Source organism: Monosiga brevicollis, genomic scaffold (assembly GCF_000002865.3).
Source record: "Monosiga brevicollis MX1 MONBRscaffold_22 genomic scaffold, whole genome shotgun sequence".
In the NCBI taxonomy this organism is placed as follows: domain Eukaryota; class Choanoflagellata; order Craspedida; family Salpingoecidae; genus Monosiga; species Monosiga brevicollis.
Window position 1 is genome coordinate 522,989 of NW_001865059.1, and position 18,598 is coordinate 541,586.

Consider the following 18,598-nt stretch of genomic DNA (forward strand, 5'->3'; position numbering starts at 1 on the left):
TACCACATGACGATGCTAATGCTGCTGTACCTGTACATCATGCTGATGCATCATCCCATAGGATGACTGGACACCTCTGCACAGTGCTTGTCAAAATAGCATTGTCAAGGTGGCGGAGATGCTGTTGAAGCACGGTGCTAATGCAAATGCCAAAACCCAGAACGTTAGTATAGTACCTCCATCTTTCTCCCTTCACCTCTGCCTCTACCACACGACGGCAATGATCCTGTACATCATGCTTATGCATCGCGTCACAGACTGGCTGGACACCACTGTACTATGCCTGCCGAAGAGGCTATGCCCAGTTAGTGGAGATGCTGTTGAAGCACGGTGCTGATGCGAAAGCCAAGAATAACGTCAGTATAGTACACATGACGATGGTAATGCTGCTGTACCTGTACGTTGTGCTGATGCATCATCCCGTAGGGTGGCTGGACACCACTGCACAGTGCTTGTCAAGAGTTCAGTGTCAAGGTGGTGGAGATGCTGTTGAAGCACGGTGCTGATGCGAAAGCCAAGACCAACGTCAGTACAGTGTCTCCCTCTTTCCCCCCTTATCCCTGACCTGTACCACATGATGATGATGATGATGATGATGATGATGATGATGATGATGATGATGATGATGCTGTACCTGTACGTCATGCTGATGCATCATCCCATAGGGTGGCGGTACACCACTGCACTGGGCCTGCCACAACGGCCGTGCCGAGGTGGTGGAGATGTTGTTGAGGCACGGTGTTGATGTTGAAGTCAAGGACAACGTCAGTACAGATGTCCCTGCCTGCTCTGATGGCCGTTCCTTGCCGATGCTTCGCCTTGCGTTGGTGGTGGCGATCCTCTAGGCCCGGCATGCTCCCTCGAGATACTCCTCCATGTCGTCCATCTTGCTCGAATCCCTGCCCTTTCACCCGATCATCCCTGCCCTTCCATCCGATCGTCCCATCCCATTACTCTTGTTCCCCTGCGTTCATCAAGCATGTTCTTCCAAGGCTTGTGACCCGCTCTTTTCTTCTCCCCCGTCCCTCTTGTGCTTCCTTTCTTTTCTCTTGATCGCCAGCACCTAACACATTGCTCCGTTCTCTTGGTGCCCAAAGCCACTTTTACACCTTTGAACCGGTCATTTTTCATCGTTTTATTCTAAGCACTTGAAGCTTATAGCGTGTTCTGCTCGTGCTCTTGTACTCCTGCCCTTTACCAAATGTCCGCAAAACTAAACTCGAGCCCGCTGCCACGCGCTGCCGTCGCTGATCTTGACTCCCACCCTTTGCGATACCCATCACCCTACTTGTGTACTTCTCATATCTCCTTTTCGTTGGCCATCCTCTACTCGTTTCTTCACGTGTTGAATAGGAAGGCAGGACACCGCTCGACGTGGCGCGTCGAAGGGGACATGCCGACAAGATGGAGCCCGTCTTTGCAGCTCACACAGCTGTACAAAAAGCTCAACCCCGTCCAACGCCCACGCCAGCCTCGCGTCCAGCGAGCGCGGGTTCCTCCTCGCAGGCATGGTGCTGCTTTGATCAAGGTCATCGTGGCTTCAGTCAAGGTGGCTGACCTGCGTCTCTCTCGCCTTGTCCTCCTAGACTGCAAGTCGCGTTGTTCGGCCAGCATCTGCATCCTCAGTCGCCCATTCACGCCCAAAACCACAATCAAGCTCAATTGCAGCCCGGCCCGAGCCACCTCAGTCTCCCGCCTGGCTTCCTCCGCTGCCTAGCGCTGCCCCGACCGTGGCGGTGTGTCTATCATCCTGTATATTCTTCTGTCTTCTTTTTCATCCGTTTCACTTCCCATAGTCGCACCACCTCACAAAGGCCTTGCCCATGCAACTGCGACAGACGTCGGCCTCGTTGGTTGTGGCAGTGGAGGCTATGCTGCAGCCGATGCTGCCCCAACATGCGACCACTCGCCCATATCCGCACCTCGACGCCTTTGTTGCCGGTGCCATCCAACACAACCCCGGCGTGCGGAGTTCTGCCACACTTATCAAAGAGATGATTGATGCAGCGCCCGTGGATTTGCCTCACGTGGACTGGACCGCTTTCCGTGTCACAGCGACCAAGGCGCGCTCTGCGCTCGATCAAGTGTTCAAAGTGCCCGAAGCTTTATCCACTCGCATGAACCAGCTGAATTTGGAAACCACCACTCTCGAAATAGAGCTCAAAGCAATGCACGACCTGGTATCTCAGCCTGAACTGGAACCGGCGCTTCACGCGCTTCGTGCGGGACTGGAATCATTTGCTGCTCCATCCACCACCTATCTGCCTGCTCCGGAAAACCCTCCTGTCAATCTTGCAGCGGCCATTGACCAGCTGGCCAGCTTTCAAAAGGCTGACGACGAACGTTCGAATCTCCTCAGGAGGAGCAACAGCCGTATCAAGCTCCGATTACTCGTACTCATTGATGCCCTAGAACACGTGTCACAAGTAGGAAGCAATCGCGTGAAAATGCTGCGGTCAAGAGTCAAGTGCCAACCCGGTGATGAGGCCCTCACGTCTCGAAGCTCGCCCAACGACTGGACGAAACTTTGCCAAGCCCACATGAAGCTCAGCCAAACTGATCAGAATGGGCTTGACAAGGTCGCCCAGTGGCGAGCCCCCTCCGACTTGAAGCAGCACGCCTGGTATCTAGCGTTTGTACATGAGGAGGCTGAATCTCTGGTGAAACAGCTGCAAGACATGACCGACTGGCAAGCTCAGACAGTGTCTGTGTTGGCTGAGTGTAGAGGACTTGCCGACAACTTTGCCAAGCGCAATCAAAAGGCTGAGGCTGCGCATCAAGAGCTGTCAGATATTGAGGGAGAGATTCAAGGCATGATGCAGGGGTCCAACGCGCCCCGCTCCACATTTGAGCAGAAGCTGAAACACTTGGAAATGAAGCGCACCAAATTGCAGCAGAAGCTGAAACGCTGGGCGCTTGTTGATCACGTGGCAGAATTGGCGTCGCTGCTGAAACGGCACTTTCCAGCGCTTCTGGTGCTGTTGCATCCTGAGCAGAGCGCGTTCGGAGTGCGTCTTCGCGAGGTTCTTGGTCCTGATATTCCAGGCGGCCTTATCGTAGAGATTATGGCGGAAGTGGACCAAACACTGACGCGCTCCAGCCTGGGCCAGCTTGAATTATTTTACAGCCGCAATCACAATGTGCACCAGGCCAACGTGGCGCTGTTCGATATGCCTCAACAACAGTTGGCGGTTAAAGAGTATGTGCTTGCCCGGCAGGACAGAGAACAGCATTGCCATGCCTTTCTCCGTGAGCTTCGTGCCATGCGCAAGCTCCAACACCCGTACATTATCCCTGTCTTGGGAGCTTTTATGGATGTGCACAGCAAGATCCAGTCAGCTCCAAGTGCATATCTGATTCAGCCGTGGTGTGCGCAGGGTGATCTACAGCAATGGCTCAGTAAGCATCGACTCCTTGTCACTACAGAGGTCCTTGCAGGACTCATGCTTCAACTACGCACAGCCCTAGCTTTCATGCACAGCAAGGGCTTGGTGCATCGTGACGTTAAGCTCAGCAACGTCATGCTGGACGGCTCGGAGGATCACCCTCGAGTGCGGCTTGGCGATTTCGACATTGCCAAGGCCGTTGCTGAAAGCACTTACTTGCCTTTCGCCACCTGTGCAACAGCAGGCACGGTCGGGTACATAGCACCTGAGGTGCTGTTCGGTCGGGGCCGTGTGGGTGCGCGCCCGGCACAGGATGCGTTTTCCTTTGGCTGTGTCCTTTACAATGCGTACATGTTTCCACAGACGGTGCCTCCCGCTGTCTTACCCACTGATGAGCTCGTTGAAAAGTGCAATTGGGATTCAAAAACCGAAACCGCAGGAAACATGATCTGCAAATTTCCACATCTAGCCAGCGAGGTTGGTGTTGCCTTTCTTTGTAGTGTTGCCATTGCGGCTCACGCTCGTGCTTGTTCTCGTTGTAGATGTGCGATTCGACAAGCAAGCTGTACCAAGAAACAAGAGCCTTGCTTTCGACTGATTCGAAGCAACGTCCGAGCCTTTTGAACATTGAGTTTGTCATCAACCAGTCCAGCACTGCTGACGTGGGGCCAGCCGTTGAGGTTTTGCAGAATGCGCCCGAGCTGATCTCTGAGGTATGTCGCTTGTTGCTGACGGTTGAACTGAGCAGAATCTTGTTATGTTTGCCGTTCAATCGTGCATGATGAACAATGTTATTAGGTGGGTAACCTTTTGATGCAGCTGAGTGAGAACGAGCGGGGTCCCCGAAACATGACTGTCAATCGGGTCGAGCGCGTGCACAACCCCGTGCTGTGGGAGCGATACCGCAACAAGCGACGCGAGATGGTGAATCGCACCGCACACTACGAGCACTTTGCTCAGCTTTTGACAGCGACGGTGGATGCGCTGCCGGGTCAGCCAGCTTTGCTTCGAGATATGCCGTGCCAGGAGCGGCTGCTGCTTCATGGCCTTCACGCCGACCGCACGCTGCGCGACAAGATTGTGCGCCTGGGCCTTGACTATCGGTTTGCTGGTAGCAGCTCCGGTACTCGTTTTGGCCATGGTGTCTATCAGACCGACCACCCCGGCAAGGTGGGTCGTTGATGGAAAAGTGTCTCATTTCGCTTCCAGTGCTGTGCGCAACCATGTTTATACTTCTCACGGTCTTTCGTTATGTTATTATGCATGCATGTTAGAGTCATCAGTATACCTACCCGCCTGATGCCAATGGTGAGCGCACGCTGATTATCACGCGGGTATTGTTGGGCCATGCCTTTGTCCACAGATCACCCAACCCCAAGGCGTCGGCCCCGCCTCTCTTGCCCCAGGCGCCCAACAACGAGCGGTGCGTCGGCTGCCGTTGTTCATTCATGCATGTCAGCTATGACGGAGATCCTGAATGATGTGCTTGGCCCTTAGATATGATTCGGTGATCGCAACGCCGCCTGGGGAATTCAGCGAAGTGATCGTTTTCGACAACGATCAAATCTACCCCGAGCTGGTCGTGTACTACACGATTGCTTAGATTTATTTCAAAATTAACGTTCAACCTCCTCTTTCTTGGTCACCCTCAGGTGTCGTGCTGTCCAGCTGCTCCAAACATTTGGTGGGCAATGCATCTCATCAATCGCTTTATGAAAAGTACCTTGGAAAGCTTGATCTACTGTTAAAGACAAGGCGCACTGCGCGAGGTTTGGATCACCGATTGCCAAGGTCTCTTTGTTTGGTCAGGAGACTGGACGCATCATCTCCTTCCGGGCAGGTTGTGGCAGATATCAACTGGACTGTGTGTCACATTGAGTAGCCGTGGCTTGCGTATCATGGCAGATGCCGACAATGCCATCGTAGATCATGAAGTCTCTTGGGAATGGGCGAGGACTCGGATGTGCTTCAGTCGTTTGGGTTCATTTCGGGGAGATGAGGTCGAAAGTTTAGAGCTTTGTGTCTGACAATGGACTTGGTATCAGCATCTAGGCGCCGTTCGAAGGTAATGGAGCGCCGAGCTTCCCTCCTTCAACGCCAGTCTCTGCTGGTACGGTGCAAATGTTCATGTTTTCGTTCAGACGGTCATCTGATACCGGGTCGCACCGGGCAGTCATGTGGGCGCCTAATGGTGTGTACTTAATATTGTATTGTTGACCTTTCATGCACAGAGGTACATGTCCGTGTATTGAAATGTGAAGTAAAACTTGGATTGATTGATATGGCACACAGCAGCAGAGGCACAAGCAAGGCAGGTGTGTGTTTGTGTGCGTGCGTGATGCCGTGCTGGAGGAGCACGTTTGGATGGGTGCTGGAGGTCCCTGAAACAAAGAGAGGGAGAGGAGGCTGACTATAGAAACAGAACAGACGAGAACGCACGAGAGCGTCAGGTTGGCGCCCAGGCGGGGACACATGCCACAAAACTCTCACGCTACCATGCGCACACGTTCTGTACACGAGAGTAGTGAGAAGGAGCAAGAGCAAGAGAGTTCGCAGGAGGGATGAGAGAGAGAGAGAGAGAGAGAGAGAGAGAGAGAGAGAGAGAGAGAGAGAGAGAGAGAGAGAGAGAGAGAGAGAGAGAGAGAGAGAGAGAGGAGAAAATACAAAAAGAGAAGCGGGGGAGACGAGGAAGTAGGCGCTCAACAACAGGCGTGGGCGTTGCCTTTGGAGGCATGCTGTCGATGATTGAGGGCAATTTTCTGTGCAGTTGACTAGTCAATCTTGATGGAGCCGTAGATGGTCCGCACAAACCAGTAAGTGGCGCTAAAGCCGATGGTACCGGTGGCAATCCAGAAGACGAGCACCATAATCAGGCTATAGCCAAAGTAAAGAATGGTGGACACCGTGTCATCAATCTTGAGTTTGGTCAGGAAGTAAAACACACTGTACAAAAACACATAAACGGCTGCACCCCCCGACACGATGAAGGAGCGCCACCACCAGTGATAGTCCTGGGTACAACATCCACGTGCGCACGGTGAGAGACGAGCGGCCAGAAAGCATCCACAGCGTGAGCACGCCGCCAACAGTGGGTCAGGTGACATGGCCGCACCTCGGAGCAAAGCTGAAGATAGCTCATGACAATGGCAATTTCGGCACATGACAGAAGCAGGATGAAAAAGACGAGGAACAAAAAGCCAAAGAGGTAGTAAAACTGGTTGTCCCAGATGGCCTGTGGGGGTATGTCGCGCACATAAGCCCGGTCAGTGGCAAGGCGGCGGCGCACATCAGAGTGGGGTGAGGCAGGTGCATGTGAGATATTGCATCGAAATACACGCAAACACGTGCGCAGTGGTGTGACGGCAGCATCATTGGTACTGACGTTAAAGATGAAAAAGAGCTCGATAAAGACGGCACCAAAAGGAAGGATACCGGCCAGCATCATGCTGGCAATCGGATTCATGTACCACACTTGGTCGGGCACCTGACGTGGGATCTGATTGGTGTGCGAGGGGTGCTCGTAGGCCTATCTCGGAACGCGTTCCACGGCCCCGGTAGACCACGATCCAATTCAACGCATGGTGGTGAGGAGGCGTTGTCGGCCAATGCTGTGAGGTGTCAGGTGCTGGCGGTGGTCACATACCGCTTTGCGAAAGCCAAAGAAAAAGCCGACAAAGACGAGCGGCAGAGAGATACCAAACCACAGAGCAGCAAGCGCAATCATGGTGGTAAAGGGGACGGCGCCCGAAGACTGCTGGCCCCAGATGAAGAAGTTGAGGAGGAAGGCCACGCCAAAAATGATGGAGGGCAGGGAGATGCCGGTCAGGAAGGCGGCTTCCTTCCAGGCGGTACCCTTGAATGTCTTGAACATGCGACCGGCATAAAAGCCGCCAATGACACCAAAAAAACAAAAGAGGAGGATGGTGGCCGTGCTGAGCGAGCCACGGTTGGAGGGGTTGAGCATGCCAAACATGGCCAGTGCGATGGAGCTCGACACCATGCACAGCAGCTGAACGCCAGTGCCATACAGCACTGTGAGCCAGAGGCTGTGGCGAGGTGGCCGGAAAACGTCACCGTGCACCAGCTTCCAGCCCGTCTGCTCCAGCGCCTCTTCCTTGTCCTCCTCGTTGTACTTGGCAATATCGCGACGCAGCGTGCGCACCATGATAAAGGCAAGGATACCTGAAAACGCACAACATCGAAAAAGAAACAGCAAAACAATATGAAAATCAACAACAAGTCTAGAAAGAACACATCTTGCTTCTCGATTTGAGGCCATAAAGCGCGGGGTTCTTCATGCTTCCCCCCCCCCCCCCCCCTCCCACCGTGTAGTGGCCGCCAGAGAAGGACGGCGAAAGAGCGGCAACGTACCAGAAAGGAACAGAACAGTGACGAGCGAGTTGATAATGGAGAACCAGTGGATTTCGGGATCATCGGTGCTCAAGTAGGTATCCCAGCGCGAGGCCCATGCCACGTCGCTGGGTTGCCACTGGACAGAGTACGACCAGATGATCTGCTTCTTCGTGTCTGAACCTTGCACTGCAAAGAGTTGAGCAGAATACGTCGTTGTGAGAAGTGGGAACAAGGGGGCGGGCAGCGCAGCGCGCGCTTCACGAGTGTGTTCGACTTACTGGCTTTGCTGTCGAGGATAAGACCACCCTTGGTCTCTGAGGGAGGCTGAATTCGGCAGGTCATGTCCTCGGCATCACCGACGTTGCCGTTGTAGCGTTGCACATCTACAGAGCGCGCTTGAACTTCAAAACCAACGATGCGGTGCCTACGATGATACAAGCCCCGGGCCATGTCAGTGTTTGTATTTTACGTGAGCCAAGGTCATCGGCGAGCCCCTTCGTACTTGATGACGCCGTCTTCTTCAATAGGGTGAATCTTGCCAACAATGACAACATGGTTGAAGAGGTGCACACCCTAGGTCCCAGTAGGTCGAAGAGATGATGTTAGCTGCTTTGCACAGGCCCAACTGTGCCGTGCGACCCCAGGAAGCAGGCTTTGGGTTTTGCTCGGCTACCCAGTTGAGAAGAAGCAGGGCGGGGAAGAAAGCCTCACCTTGACCTTGTCGACAAAGCCTACGGGATAGCCGCGAATGTAGCGATCCTATCACGGGTTGTCATGTGTAACATGAGAGGGTGAGGTACAACCTGCGAGGGTGTGGCAGAGCGGCGGTTCTTAGCGCAATTAAAAAGAGTGTGTGACTCACCGAGCCATCAAAGTGGACCTTGGTGGCGACGGGGAGATTGTCCATGATCCAGTGGACTCGGTACTCGGAGCGAATGAAGCGCTGGAAGCGCTGAATCTGCTCCTCGGAATAGGACTTGGCAAGGTAATTTTCCCCGCGGCACAAGAGGCGGCAGGACACGTTTTGGTTCATGTAAAGCTGGGGAGCAAGCAGAGCAGATGAGTCAAGGTCGCGACAACGCATGTCTGGCTGTCGTGGCGCTGTGCGCATGTGTGGAGGAGGGCGCACTTCGTATGGGGTGTTGGTGATGCGATCACCACGCAGGACCTCGCCCAGGTTTTCACGGGCGTTGCGCAGCTTGGTGGGGCGGCAAAAGGGCAAAAAATAGTAGGGGTAAGGCAGCTTGGGCCGCTTGCTGCTCGTCATCTTGACGCTCTGGCAGACGCATGGCGGCACGGGCGAAAACAGAAGCGTCGTGAGGCACGAGCAGATGCGGTGCCCGTGCGAGCGGTTCAAGGCCAGGAAGATTAATGTCGAGCCTTTGATCTGGGGGTTGGCGAGCGAGCGGAGGACCGAACCTTGATGTCGACGCGCTCGCCATCCTCAAAGCTCTTTGGGGCAACGCCAGGGACATAAAAGGCGGCAGCCAAGGGGACCAGGGCCAGGCAGAGGAGAAGCAACCGCATTTCTCCCGGTTAATGTCTAATACAGCATGCATGCAGCAGCACAGCAGCTTGAGCACAGCACACGCAGGCACTGGGGGGGGGGGGGCATAGCCAGCGCGACACATCACAGCAGCCACCCGCCGCGCGTCATCGCCATGAATCTGGGTTTTAACGACCATGCATCGCACAGTATCCAGCTATTCGCCAACCAGCTCATCGCGCAATATCCCCCCTGCACACTGCATTTACCACACCCCCTCCACCATCAAAAGCGCGCAGGGAGACAGAGAGACGGAGGGCCAGACAGGGACCAGTGGCGCGCTGCCCTTTTCATGCCATTGAGGAGGAGGTGGAGGTGGTGCTCCGTCGTTGGATGACCTCAATCGTACCGTGCGATAGTCTGTTAAATGCTACACTATGCTACACACTAAAGTATAGAAACGAACACACTTTTATTTATTGATTGTCTGACAATAATGTCAGCAGAATTTGACTCTTTCTCTCTTTCTCTCTCTCTCTCTCTCTCTCTCTCTTGATCTAGTATTTTTTTGTATTAGGTAGAATAGGGTTTTTCTGTGTGAAATGATAGTGACAAAGAGAGCTGAGAGAGAGAGGGGAGAGAGAGGGCCGAGAGAGAGAGAGAGAGAGAGAGAGAGAGAGAGAGAGAGAGAGAGAGAGACACACACACAGCGCGCGCACACACAGACTTGGTCTCTGATATCAAAGTGGCAGCCGCATGGGGCTGGTGCATTTGGGGGCATGGCGGGTTGTTGACCAGCTTGGGTAGAGCAGCGCGGGCCTGGGGTTGGCTGTGGGCTGGCTGGCGCGTCGCTGTTTTTTCGCATCACGCTTCGTTGTTGTTCTCATCTGAATGCGTGCTGGCTGCTTTCGCCCAGGGCGTGCAACGTGTCTGTGCCACCACCCGCCGGCAGCGTCGATTGCTTGAGCTCGGTCTTGCCTGGGTGCAGCTACAGGCAGCCCCCGTTGTATTGGTAGCCTGTTAGGTGATAGGCCACGGAACGGGCAGTCAGCTCGGTGCTTTTTTTTTGCGGATCGGTTGGTTGGTCGGGACTGACCACGGTTCAAGCACCCTTGCTCAACTGCACCGTGCACAATGGCCAACGTCGTGCTCAAAGAGCGCAATCAAGGTACGCCCGACTGACTTGCACCTATGCGGAGCTCATTGCCTCTCTCTCTACTGGTCTTACTGTGAATCGAGGAGCTGACCTCTGTCGCCTGCTACCACTCTCACCTCGGCCAGACGCGACCGTGTACGTCGGTGGTCTCGATGATAAGGTGGACGAGGAGCTCGTGTGGGAGTTGTTTCTGCAGGCCGGCCCCGTTGGTGAGACGACACTTGTGCTCACGCTTGGTCTTTGAAAACAGTCGGCTCTTTGTGATACCGCGCTCCCATCCGTCCCCGCAGTTCCACTGACGTGTGTCCCGTGACCCAATGCTTGCAGTCAGCGTGCACATGCCCAAGGATCGCGTATCAGGGGCACACCAGAGCTATGGCTTTGTCGAATTCTTGGGAGAGGATGATGCCGAGTATGCCCTCAAAATCCTCAACATGATCAACGTCTACGGCAAGCCCATCCGCGTCAACAAGGTCCGTCTTTCTTTCTCTCGCTGGCATCATTTCAAAGGCAGGCATCCTCCTGCCGCCGACTGGGCTTTGCGACTTTTTGGGATTGTTCTGCTGCAACACACGGCTCATCATTCTCGCGTCATGTGTTACAGTCGGCCTCTCACTCCAAACACATGGAGGTGGGCGCCAACCTTTACATTGGTAATTTGGCACCCGAGGTGGACGAGAAATTGCTCTTCGACACGTTTTCGGCCTTTGGAGTCATCCTGCAGCACCCCAAGGTCATGCGCGACCTCGAGACTGGCCATTCCAAGGGGTTTGCCTTTATCAACTATGCCACTTTCGAGGCCTCGGACGCCGCCATCAAGGCCATGCACCAGCAGTACCTTTGTAATCGACCCATCAATGTCACCTACGCCTACAAGAAGGTCAGATCCCCGTCGTGCAAACGTTGCTCCAAAGTGCAAATTAGCCAGGAATTGGAACTAGATCAGCAAGGGCAGCAAGATCTTTTTCCTTCAAAGCCTCCTGAACGCGTGGCCACGGGCATAGCCATGGCATGTGACATACACCTGGTCAGAGCATCGGACTCACTCTGTTGGCGCGCCATTTCAACGTGATAGGATACCCAAGGCGAGCGTCACGGCTCACAGGCCGAACGCATGCTTGCCGCTCAAAACCCCATCATCAAATCACAACAAACTCCAAACCAGGTAAGCACGGCACTTGGTCCTCTACTCTTTTTTGGTAGTGGAATGACCATGACATTAAATGTCCATGCAATTGGAATCGAGTGTCTCATGCTCACGCCGCGATTGCTGGTGGTAGTTCTTCTCGGACAATGCGGCTGGTGGTCCACCGATGGGCGCTCCGCCACCGATGGGTGCCCCGCCTCCAATGGGCGCCCCGCCTCCAATGGGCGCTCCACCCATGGGCATGGGCCCGCCGCCTGGCATGCCTCCCATGCGGGGCCCACCTGGCATGGGCATGGGCATGGGCATGGGACCGCCGCCTGGCATGCCCCCCATGCGAGGTCCGCCCGGGATGGGCATGGGCATGGGCATGGGCCCACCACCCGGGATGGGCATGGGCATGGGACCACCACCTGGAATGGGCATGGGTATGGGCATGGGACCCCCTCGCGGTATGCCACCACGTGGCATGGGTCCCCCGCGCAGCATGCCACCTCCCTCAGGCATGGGCGCGCCACCTCCGCCGACCAGTGCCCCACCGCCCAGCGGACCCCCACCGCCCAGCGGACCCCCACCTCCCAGCGGCCCCCCGCCGCCGTCCAGCGAAGCCAGCGCACCACAAGATGCACCACCGGCTTCCTCGGCTCCTGCACCCGCGTCTGGCAGTGCTGCTCACCTGCAGTTGTCCGGTGAAGAGGCTTATTTGGCTCGTATGCGTCTGGGTTGAGACCCAACGCAGCGCTCTACGCGCTGCCTTTTTGGATTTTTCTTTTGTTTTTTTGAACATGAATTTAAAATTAAATCATTCGAGTTTGCATGCTAGCGCCGAAAAGGACATGGTGTCGCTTGGTTTAAGTTTTGGCTCCTGGTTGGCGGGAGGTGAGGCACACGTTTTCACGCGTTACCTTTTGGTCCACATACTCCTACGCAAACGTGAATACACAGCCATCAGCAGCACGCAGTCAAATTTTGCTAAAGCTTCGGGTCTTTGATGCGAGTTGAGGGGGGTCAATCAAACATATGAAGTATCACGACTTACCACCAAACATAGCGGCACACCTAGTTGCGCCCGAAGATACAAAGCACGGCCGTAATCAAGCGCCCGCTTGCACCGATAACCAAGTTCAACCATTTGTGCGGTTGTCACATTCATTCTAAGGAAACACAAATGAGCAGAAACACAACGTAAAATGGATCCAACGCACAGATCACCGAGTAAAGATGCAATGAAGGCAGAGGTACAAACTTGAGAGCTGCAGACTCGACTTGTTCAGGGGCAACCAGGACACCATGCTCGTCGTCACCCTCGTCCTCGACATCCGCGGTTTCGGGGCGCGCAGAGCGTTGCCCTTGATCATCGTTTTCGACGGATCCGTGCGCCGGAGACTGGGTTGAATGCGCATGAGCAATAATCACACCATCATCCATCGCTGCCCTTGGCGCAGAAACGTCATCACCCTTCTTTACTCTCTTATTCTGTGGCTCTTCTCGATTCAGCTGTAATGTGGCCCATCTAAGCAGTCGGGGCAGAGTCATTGTGAATCAAAGTTACATGGAGCGCGCACGAGGAGAAACGAGGGAGCAAGACAGAGAGAGTGAGAAGAACAGAGAAGGAAGGGCAAGAGGGCGGGGAAGCAAAAGGAAAAAGGTGGGAGAGAGACATACGTGGCCATGCGAGTCATGATGCCAAAGGTATCCGGCGTCACCCCATGCGCCTCAAGCCAAGGTCGATTACAATATGTCCCCCAGGTGCAGCGATGATGGCAGCAAGTGGCTCCGGTGACATGTCGGAGCACACCGCCAGCAGCCTGGTAATGGACAATGGCTTGAATGGCAAAGTCTATGCGTCCCATGCATTTCAAAGGGTCAGCGACACTGTATCGTGTGGGGCAAGCCAACTATGGGCAAGGAGGAGTGTTGTTGCGAGTACGGCACACCTGTTGCGGCGCCGCAGAGATGCTTCCAACAAGCCACGAGCGGTCGAAGTGGGGCTGCGGAAGCGGGTGTGGTCGACACGTCAGGGGGTTGGGCATCAACCGTGGCTGCCAACACCACGTTGGCGATATCTGCTCGTAAGCGAGAGTAAGAGACGGCAGGCTCGGGTCGGGCCCGGTGATATCGATCGGCTTTGAGCCGGATGGTATCGCGCTCCAACGCCAAGTAGGCTAGTGTAAACAACAAGCAATTGGATTAAAACAGCGAACCAGGTATGAGAGGTTGTTTTTGGTGCCTAGAATGGCTTCAAGGCGTACCTGCCGGGCTCGACCAGCCGAGGGCGTGACGCAGGCAGTGCAAAAGGTGGGCCCGCCCGGCGCCAAACTCTACGACCAGCGGTGGTAGTGCACTGGAGGTGTCTTGATCGGGCACACCATCGTCGGTAATGAGACGGGAGAGACTGCTGTTCTGTTGAACGTGGCGTCGGGTTACACCCTGGTCAAGCAAAAGGCAGATCGGGTGAGCGTGTGTACTCGCGGGTGTAAATGTGTTGAAAGTCTCTGGCTGTGTTCATTTGGTTTTCTCCCAAGCAAAGCAAGACGCATACGTAGGCTTCTGTGCCATCGAGCATGGCATTATGGGCCGGGTGCAAAGCGGAGTGGACGGTAATGGGCCCGAGTTGGGTTTGACCCTCGTCATAGAGCACGTTGATCAGCGCAGCTACAGCCTGCAGCGTGGCGGCATCAATCTACGCAGTTGGATCCATCATTGGTGAAAGGAAAAAGAAAAAAAAAAAAGGCCGGTTGGGTGCAACACTCGCGCAGCGGTGCCCATGCCAGCGTAGGCTTGATATGTGCACCAACCTCGCTGAGGAGTGGGGCGGGCGCAAAAGGTCCATTGGTTGTGGTGGCTGCAAGATTATTCACGTCTGGGAAAGCCAGCGTTGATACGGGCAAGCCCGACATGGGTTGTTAATCAACGGGTTTACAGTTCGGCGGCGTGCAACATGCAAGCCTGTACCTTGCTTAAACCAGGCCGGGGGTGGGCGGGGGCGATCGTTGCATTTGCGAAGGTGACGCTCCAGCAAGTCGGCTCGCACTTGATGGCTACCACTGTAGGGGCAGGGGACAAACTGCCACGGCAAGCGTACACCAGGGAAGCATCATTGAGCCGTGCTTTGACATTTGTTGTTACAAAGAGGGGCCGACAGGAGCAAAGCGGGCTCCTACCGTGGCATCAGACACGTGCTGCCCGCAGAAGCGCGAATCTATCGCAAATGCGAACATGAGCCAAACACCCCCGCCTGCATGCCCAAACACCGAGGAGAAGATGCTACACACACACACATACCCTTGACCCGCTCCACGCGACAAAAGCGGCCCTTCTTCTCCAGGAAGAAGCAGCACCGCCCGGGCACCGGGTTCTCGCCCCGCTCCTTCACTCCGCCGCCACCCATTGAATCCCCCTGCGCCTCCCCCGTGCTAAATGTATTTTACTTTTTTTATTTTATCAAGAAAGAAGGAAGTGAAGTTTATCAAGAAAGTTGAAATGTATTTTACTTTTACTTTTCCCATTGAGGACGAGGAGGCAGTTAGTCTGTTTGAAATGTATTTTACTTTTTATCAAGCAAGAAGGAAGTGAAAAGCCTGTTTGAAATGTATTTTACTTTTATCTGCGAGCAGAGCAGCGGAGCTCCTCTTCTTCTTCGTCTTGGCCTCTCTCTCCTCCCCGACCCGCTCGTCGCCTCCTTCCATCCCTCTTCCCTCTGCCTGCCTGCCTGCCTGCCTGCCTGCCTTCGACTACGATTGCTGGCTTGAGCTCGTGGGTGAAAACGTCACGCTTGCCGCTTTGGCGCTGGCAGGGGTTTGCAGTACCACAGAGAAACTCCAAGGACGCAATGAGGTGCCCGCACGGTCGTGGTTGATCGGGATCGACGCGCGAATTCAAGGCTTGGCGGTGCTTTGTGTATGTGGGCGTGGCTCAAGCACCAGTCTATTGCGTGCCAATGTCACTCACAATCATGAATCGCGCCCCAAGGTCTGCGACCCACGGTCGCAGAATAGCGGTAATCCTGCTTACGATGGCCGCCGTATCTGGTATGTCCTGCCCATGGCTAAGATGGATAAGATGACGCGATAGCCTTGTTTCCGGGCCCTCTGGCCTGCTTGCTAGCCCGCTGTGCCTGGCTGATGGTGTGCGGTTGGTCGCTGGCGATAGAATGGGTCAGAGCAGAAGATTGCAACGCAGACAAGCCTGAGTGTGGTATTCTGGCCGATCGATCTTGTCCCGATGCCAAGAGTAATCACCCCTCACACCTCGTCAACTGTTGTGACTTTGACGACCGCGGCTGCGCCACGGCCTGTTGTGCTGGTGGTCTCACCAGGAATGGCACGACCTTTATCATTGTCGGCGTCTTGATTGGATTTTGCTGTCGTACGTTGCCCCCTGTCGATGACATGATGCGCCCCAGACGTTGCGCCGTGGTCCTCTCGTCTGGCCGCTTGCTCTTTTCATTGCTCGTGCCTTTTGAATTTTTATTATCGTTCCAATTTCACTCGCGTTTACCCTCGTTTGGCTTGGCGACAGTTTGCCCGGTCATCAATTATTTGTGTCGCAAGTGTGGCTCGGACGAAGGCTGCTGCCAACGACGAGAATGGCACCATCCACCACGCCAGTCGCGCCGCCGCTCTCGCTTTCGGCGGTCCCGATCATGGCGAAACCCACCGCCACCCGCCAACGCTGCGCGAAATGGCATGGCCAATGACGCTGCTCACAGTGATGACTCAGTCTCTAGCAATGCCGAGCCAGAGGCAGTGCCAGACTACGACACAGCCCTTCAGCATCCGCTCCCCCCTCACTCAGCGGCCACGCCGGTTGCTGCCTTGCTCGCCGGTACGCCGGGGCCTCTGCGCGCCCCTCACACCAACTGCAATCTTCTTTTGATTTTGGTTTGAACTGCTCTGATGTCCCTGTCCCTGTGCTGCCCTTCTGCTTCCGCAGCCACAACAGCGTCAACCCTTGATGACGCTTCTGCGTCTGGTACTTCAAATTCCAATCGTTCGGCCGGATCTCCGCAACGGGTTCGCGTGCAAAGTCTCGATCGTTCTTTGGGTGTCACTGACATCAACGAACGGCCACCACCTCTTCCATCCTATGAAGAAGCTACCTCCCGTCGTGGCAGCATCAATACTGCCACGCCCGCAAGTGCCCCAATGGCCTTGGCTTCCCTCGCGGCTGCGCCGCCCTCTATCACGAATGGCACCCAGCCTCCCGCATATAGCCCGTACACCCCTGCTTCCATCACACCAGGCTATTCACCGCTGACAGTGGCCGCCGTGTCCAGCAGCGACCAAGACCCGACTCATCGCGAAAGCACCGTCTGATCTTGTTCCACCAATTGATCAAGAGACCTAAAGAGAAGAAGAAAAGAGAGAGAGAGAGAGAGAGAGAGAGAGAGAGAGAGAGAGAGAGAGAGAGAGAGAGAGAGAGAAAGGAAAAAAAAAAAAAACTCAAAAAGTCCAAAAAAACACGAAAAAACATATTTTTCGTGTTTTATTTCCTCTCTCGCTTTTCGAGGCGTCCATGACCTGGATGGGTCACCGTCAGGATGTTGGCTGTTCTATCACCTGCCAAGGCGCTCGACTTTGACTCTGAGGTTGAGGCTCCGACCACGAGTCAGCCTCATTTCCTCGAGGCCAGCCAGGTAAAGCTCAGGGTGGCAGCTTCTGCAAGTCCACACGGCTGCTTTGGGTCGATCGCCAGCAGCCCGCTCGCCTCGATGATTCAACCCATCCGTTGTATTGGTCCTTTTATGCGCGGATAGTCGCTAATTCACGTGCTCAAGCGCAAATCCGCCGGCGATCTCAAGAAGCTTATGGGCCTCAGCGATAACCTGGCTCAGCTGAATCGGCAGCGGTGAGATTCCTGGCACCTCTGAGCAAAACGGTCATCAATATGCCCACACTCATGCGAGCATGCCTTGATTCCTTTCTGGCAGGTATCAGTCTTGGCGTTCCCACACCATGGCTACTCAGGCAGCGGCGGGTGCATTTCGCGAGTGCGGGCTCGCGTTTGATGGCCCAGCCTTTCGAGGACTGAACTTTGCAGCACTGGACAAAGCCTCACAGCTCCACCTTCAAGAGCACCTAGTCATACTCTCGGGCCTGTATGGCGGGTTGCGTCCGTGCGATCTCATTCAGCCCTACCGATTGGAAATGGGCACCAAGCTGCCCGTGGATGCCACTCGCGACCTCTACGCATTTTGGGCCGCCAAAGGCCTTTCCGCCTGGCTGGCCGAGCGCGTTGCCAAAACCCCGTCCAAGGTCAGCCGAAATGGGCGGCCCGTGTGGTCTTGCTGGCTGATCAGCTCCTCCGTGCCAGCGCTCACGACACGTTCTTTTGTCGCATAGATTCTGGTCAACGTCGCCTCGCAAGAATATTTCAAAGTCGTCGACACATCGGTGCTCCAAGAGAAGGGATGCCAGGTTGTTGAGGTGGTTTTTCAAGAGGCAGGTCGTGTCGTAAGCGTCTTTGCCAAGCGGGCCAGGGGCTTGTTTGTGCGCCACATGGCCCAGCGTCAGGCCAAGACCCTCGGCGACCTGCGTGCCTTCAATGCCGAAAACTACAAATATGACGCAAAAGCCAGCACCGACAGTCGCCTCGTGTTCAACCGCACCAGCCGACCCACAGCCGCTGCAGCCTCATCCACTGCAGCAAGCAAGCGCACCAAACCCACGAGCGCGCCATCGGCCACTGTCACCAAAAAGGCAAAGCCCAGCCCTGCGCCCAAAAAACATGAGCCAACCCAAGCACCCTCACCCCCTCCCGAGACCAGCCGCCGCGTCACACGGAGCTCTCGAAAGAGGTGACCTGTTTCGTTTCGCACCCTCTCAGGATAGACGTCTCAACACCAACCTCAAAGGCAGCTGCCATTTCGTTGGCAGCATCAATTCGGTCAAAATTTAGTTAAAAACGAAGAGTGCAGTCGTGAGCTCAATGTAAAGGGGAACAGGGCTAGCTTGCAAAGCACCGGTTATGTTATACGACAGCAAAACAACATCAGCCAAAAAACAAGAACAACAACAAGCAAAAACGGAAACAAGGCGCCGGCCCAGCCAGCTATCTCAGGGGGGGGGGGG

The 18,598-nt window shown here is 55.0% G+C and overlaps 5 protein-coding genes across 5 annotated transcripts; 3 read left to right on the forward strand and 2 right to left on the reverse strand.

Moving 5' to 3' along the window:
* Nucleotides 1-5,877: 5,877 nt before the first annotated feature.
* Nucleotides 5,878-9,599, reverse strand: MONBRDRAFT_33666 (uncharacterized protein; the record flags this gene model as incomplete). The annotated part of the gene is made up of 12 exons (XM_001748371.1): nt 9,434-9,599; nt 9,159-9,282; nt 8,869-9,015; nt 8,602-8,778; nt 8,451-8,498; nt 8,242-8,312; nt 8,018-8,163; nt 7,758-7,925; nt 7,030-7,568; nt 6,499-6,912; nt 6,198-6,397; nt 5,878-6,121 (listed from the first exon to the last, which is right to left on the reverse strand). The coding sequence occupies exons 2-12, from the start codon at nt 9,264-9,266 to the stop codon at nt 5,878-5,880; spliced, it is 2,262 nt and encodes a 753-aa protein (XP_001748423.1). The 5' UTR covers nt 9,267-9,282; nt 9,434-9,599.
* Nucleotides 9,600-10,150: 551 nt separating this feature from the next.
* MONBRDRAFT_38279 (uncharacterized protein) lies at nt 10,151-12,329 on the forward strand. The gene is made up of 6 exons (XM_001748295.1): nt 10,151-10,393; nt 10,507-10,590; nt 10,709-10,854; nt 10,986-11,261; nt 11,457-11,546; nt 11,662-12,329. The coding sequence occupies exons 1-6, from the start codon at nt 10,360-10,362 to the stop codon at nt 12,250-12,252; spliced, it is 1,221 nt and encodes a 406-aa protein (XP_001748347.1). The 5' UTR covers nt 10,151-10,359; the 3' UTR covers nt 12,253-12,329.
* A 47-nt stretch (nt 12,330-12,376) lies between these two features.
* On the reverse strand, nt 12,377-14,916 carry MONBRDRAFT_27936 (uncharacterized protein; the record flags this gene model as incomplete). Its single annotated transcript, XM_001748372.1, has 10 exons — nt 12,377-12,448; nt 12,565-12,679; nt 13,191-13,365; nt 13,463-13,690; nt 13,778-13,955; nt 14,068-14,208; nt 14,324-14,388; nt 14,481-14,592; nt 14,690-14,763; nt 14,811-14,916. The coding sequence occupies 10 exons, from the start codon at nt 14,914-14,916 to the stop codon at nt 12,377-12,379; spliced, it is 1,266 nt and encodes a 421-aa protein (XP_001748424.1).
* A 760-nt stretch (nt 14,917-15,676) lies between these two features.
* Nucleotides 15,677-16,843, forward strand: MONBRDRAFT_38281 (uncharacterized protein; the record flags this gene model as incomplete). The annotated part of the gene is made up of 3 exons (XM_001748296.1): nt 15,677-15,893; nt 16,047-16,352; nt 16,461-16,843. The coding sequence occupies exons 2-3, from the start codon at nt 16,214-16,216 to the stop codon at nt 16,841-16,843; spliced, it is 522 nt and encodes a 173-aa protein (XP_001748348.1). The 5' UTR covers nt 15,677-15,893; nt 16,047-16,213.
* A 224-nt stretch (nt 16,844-17,067) lies between these two features.
* Nucleotides 17,068-18,328, forward strand: MONBRDRAFT_27937 (uncharacterized protein; the record flags this gene model as incomplete). Its single annotated transcript, XM_001748297.1, has 4 exons — nt 17,068-17,163; nt 17,284-17,375; nt 17,458-17,782; nt 17,870-18,328. 4 exons carry the CDS (start codon nt 17,068-17,070, stop codon nt 18,326-18,328), a joined length of 972 nt encoding a protein of 323 aa, XP_001748349.1.
* Nucleotides 18,329-18,598: the final 270 nt, after the last annotated feature.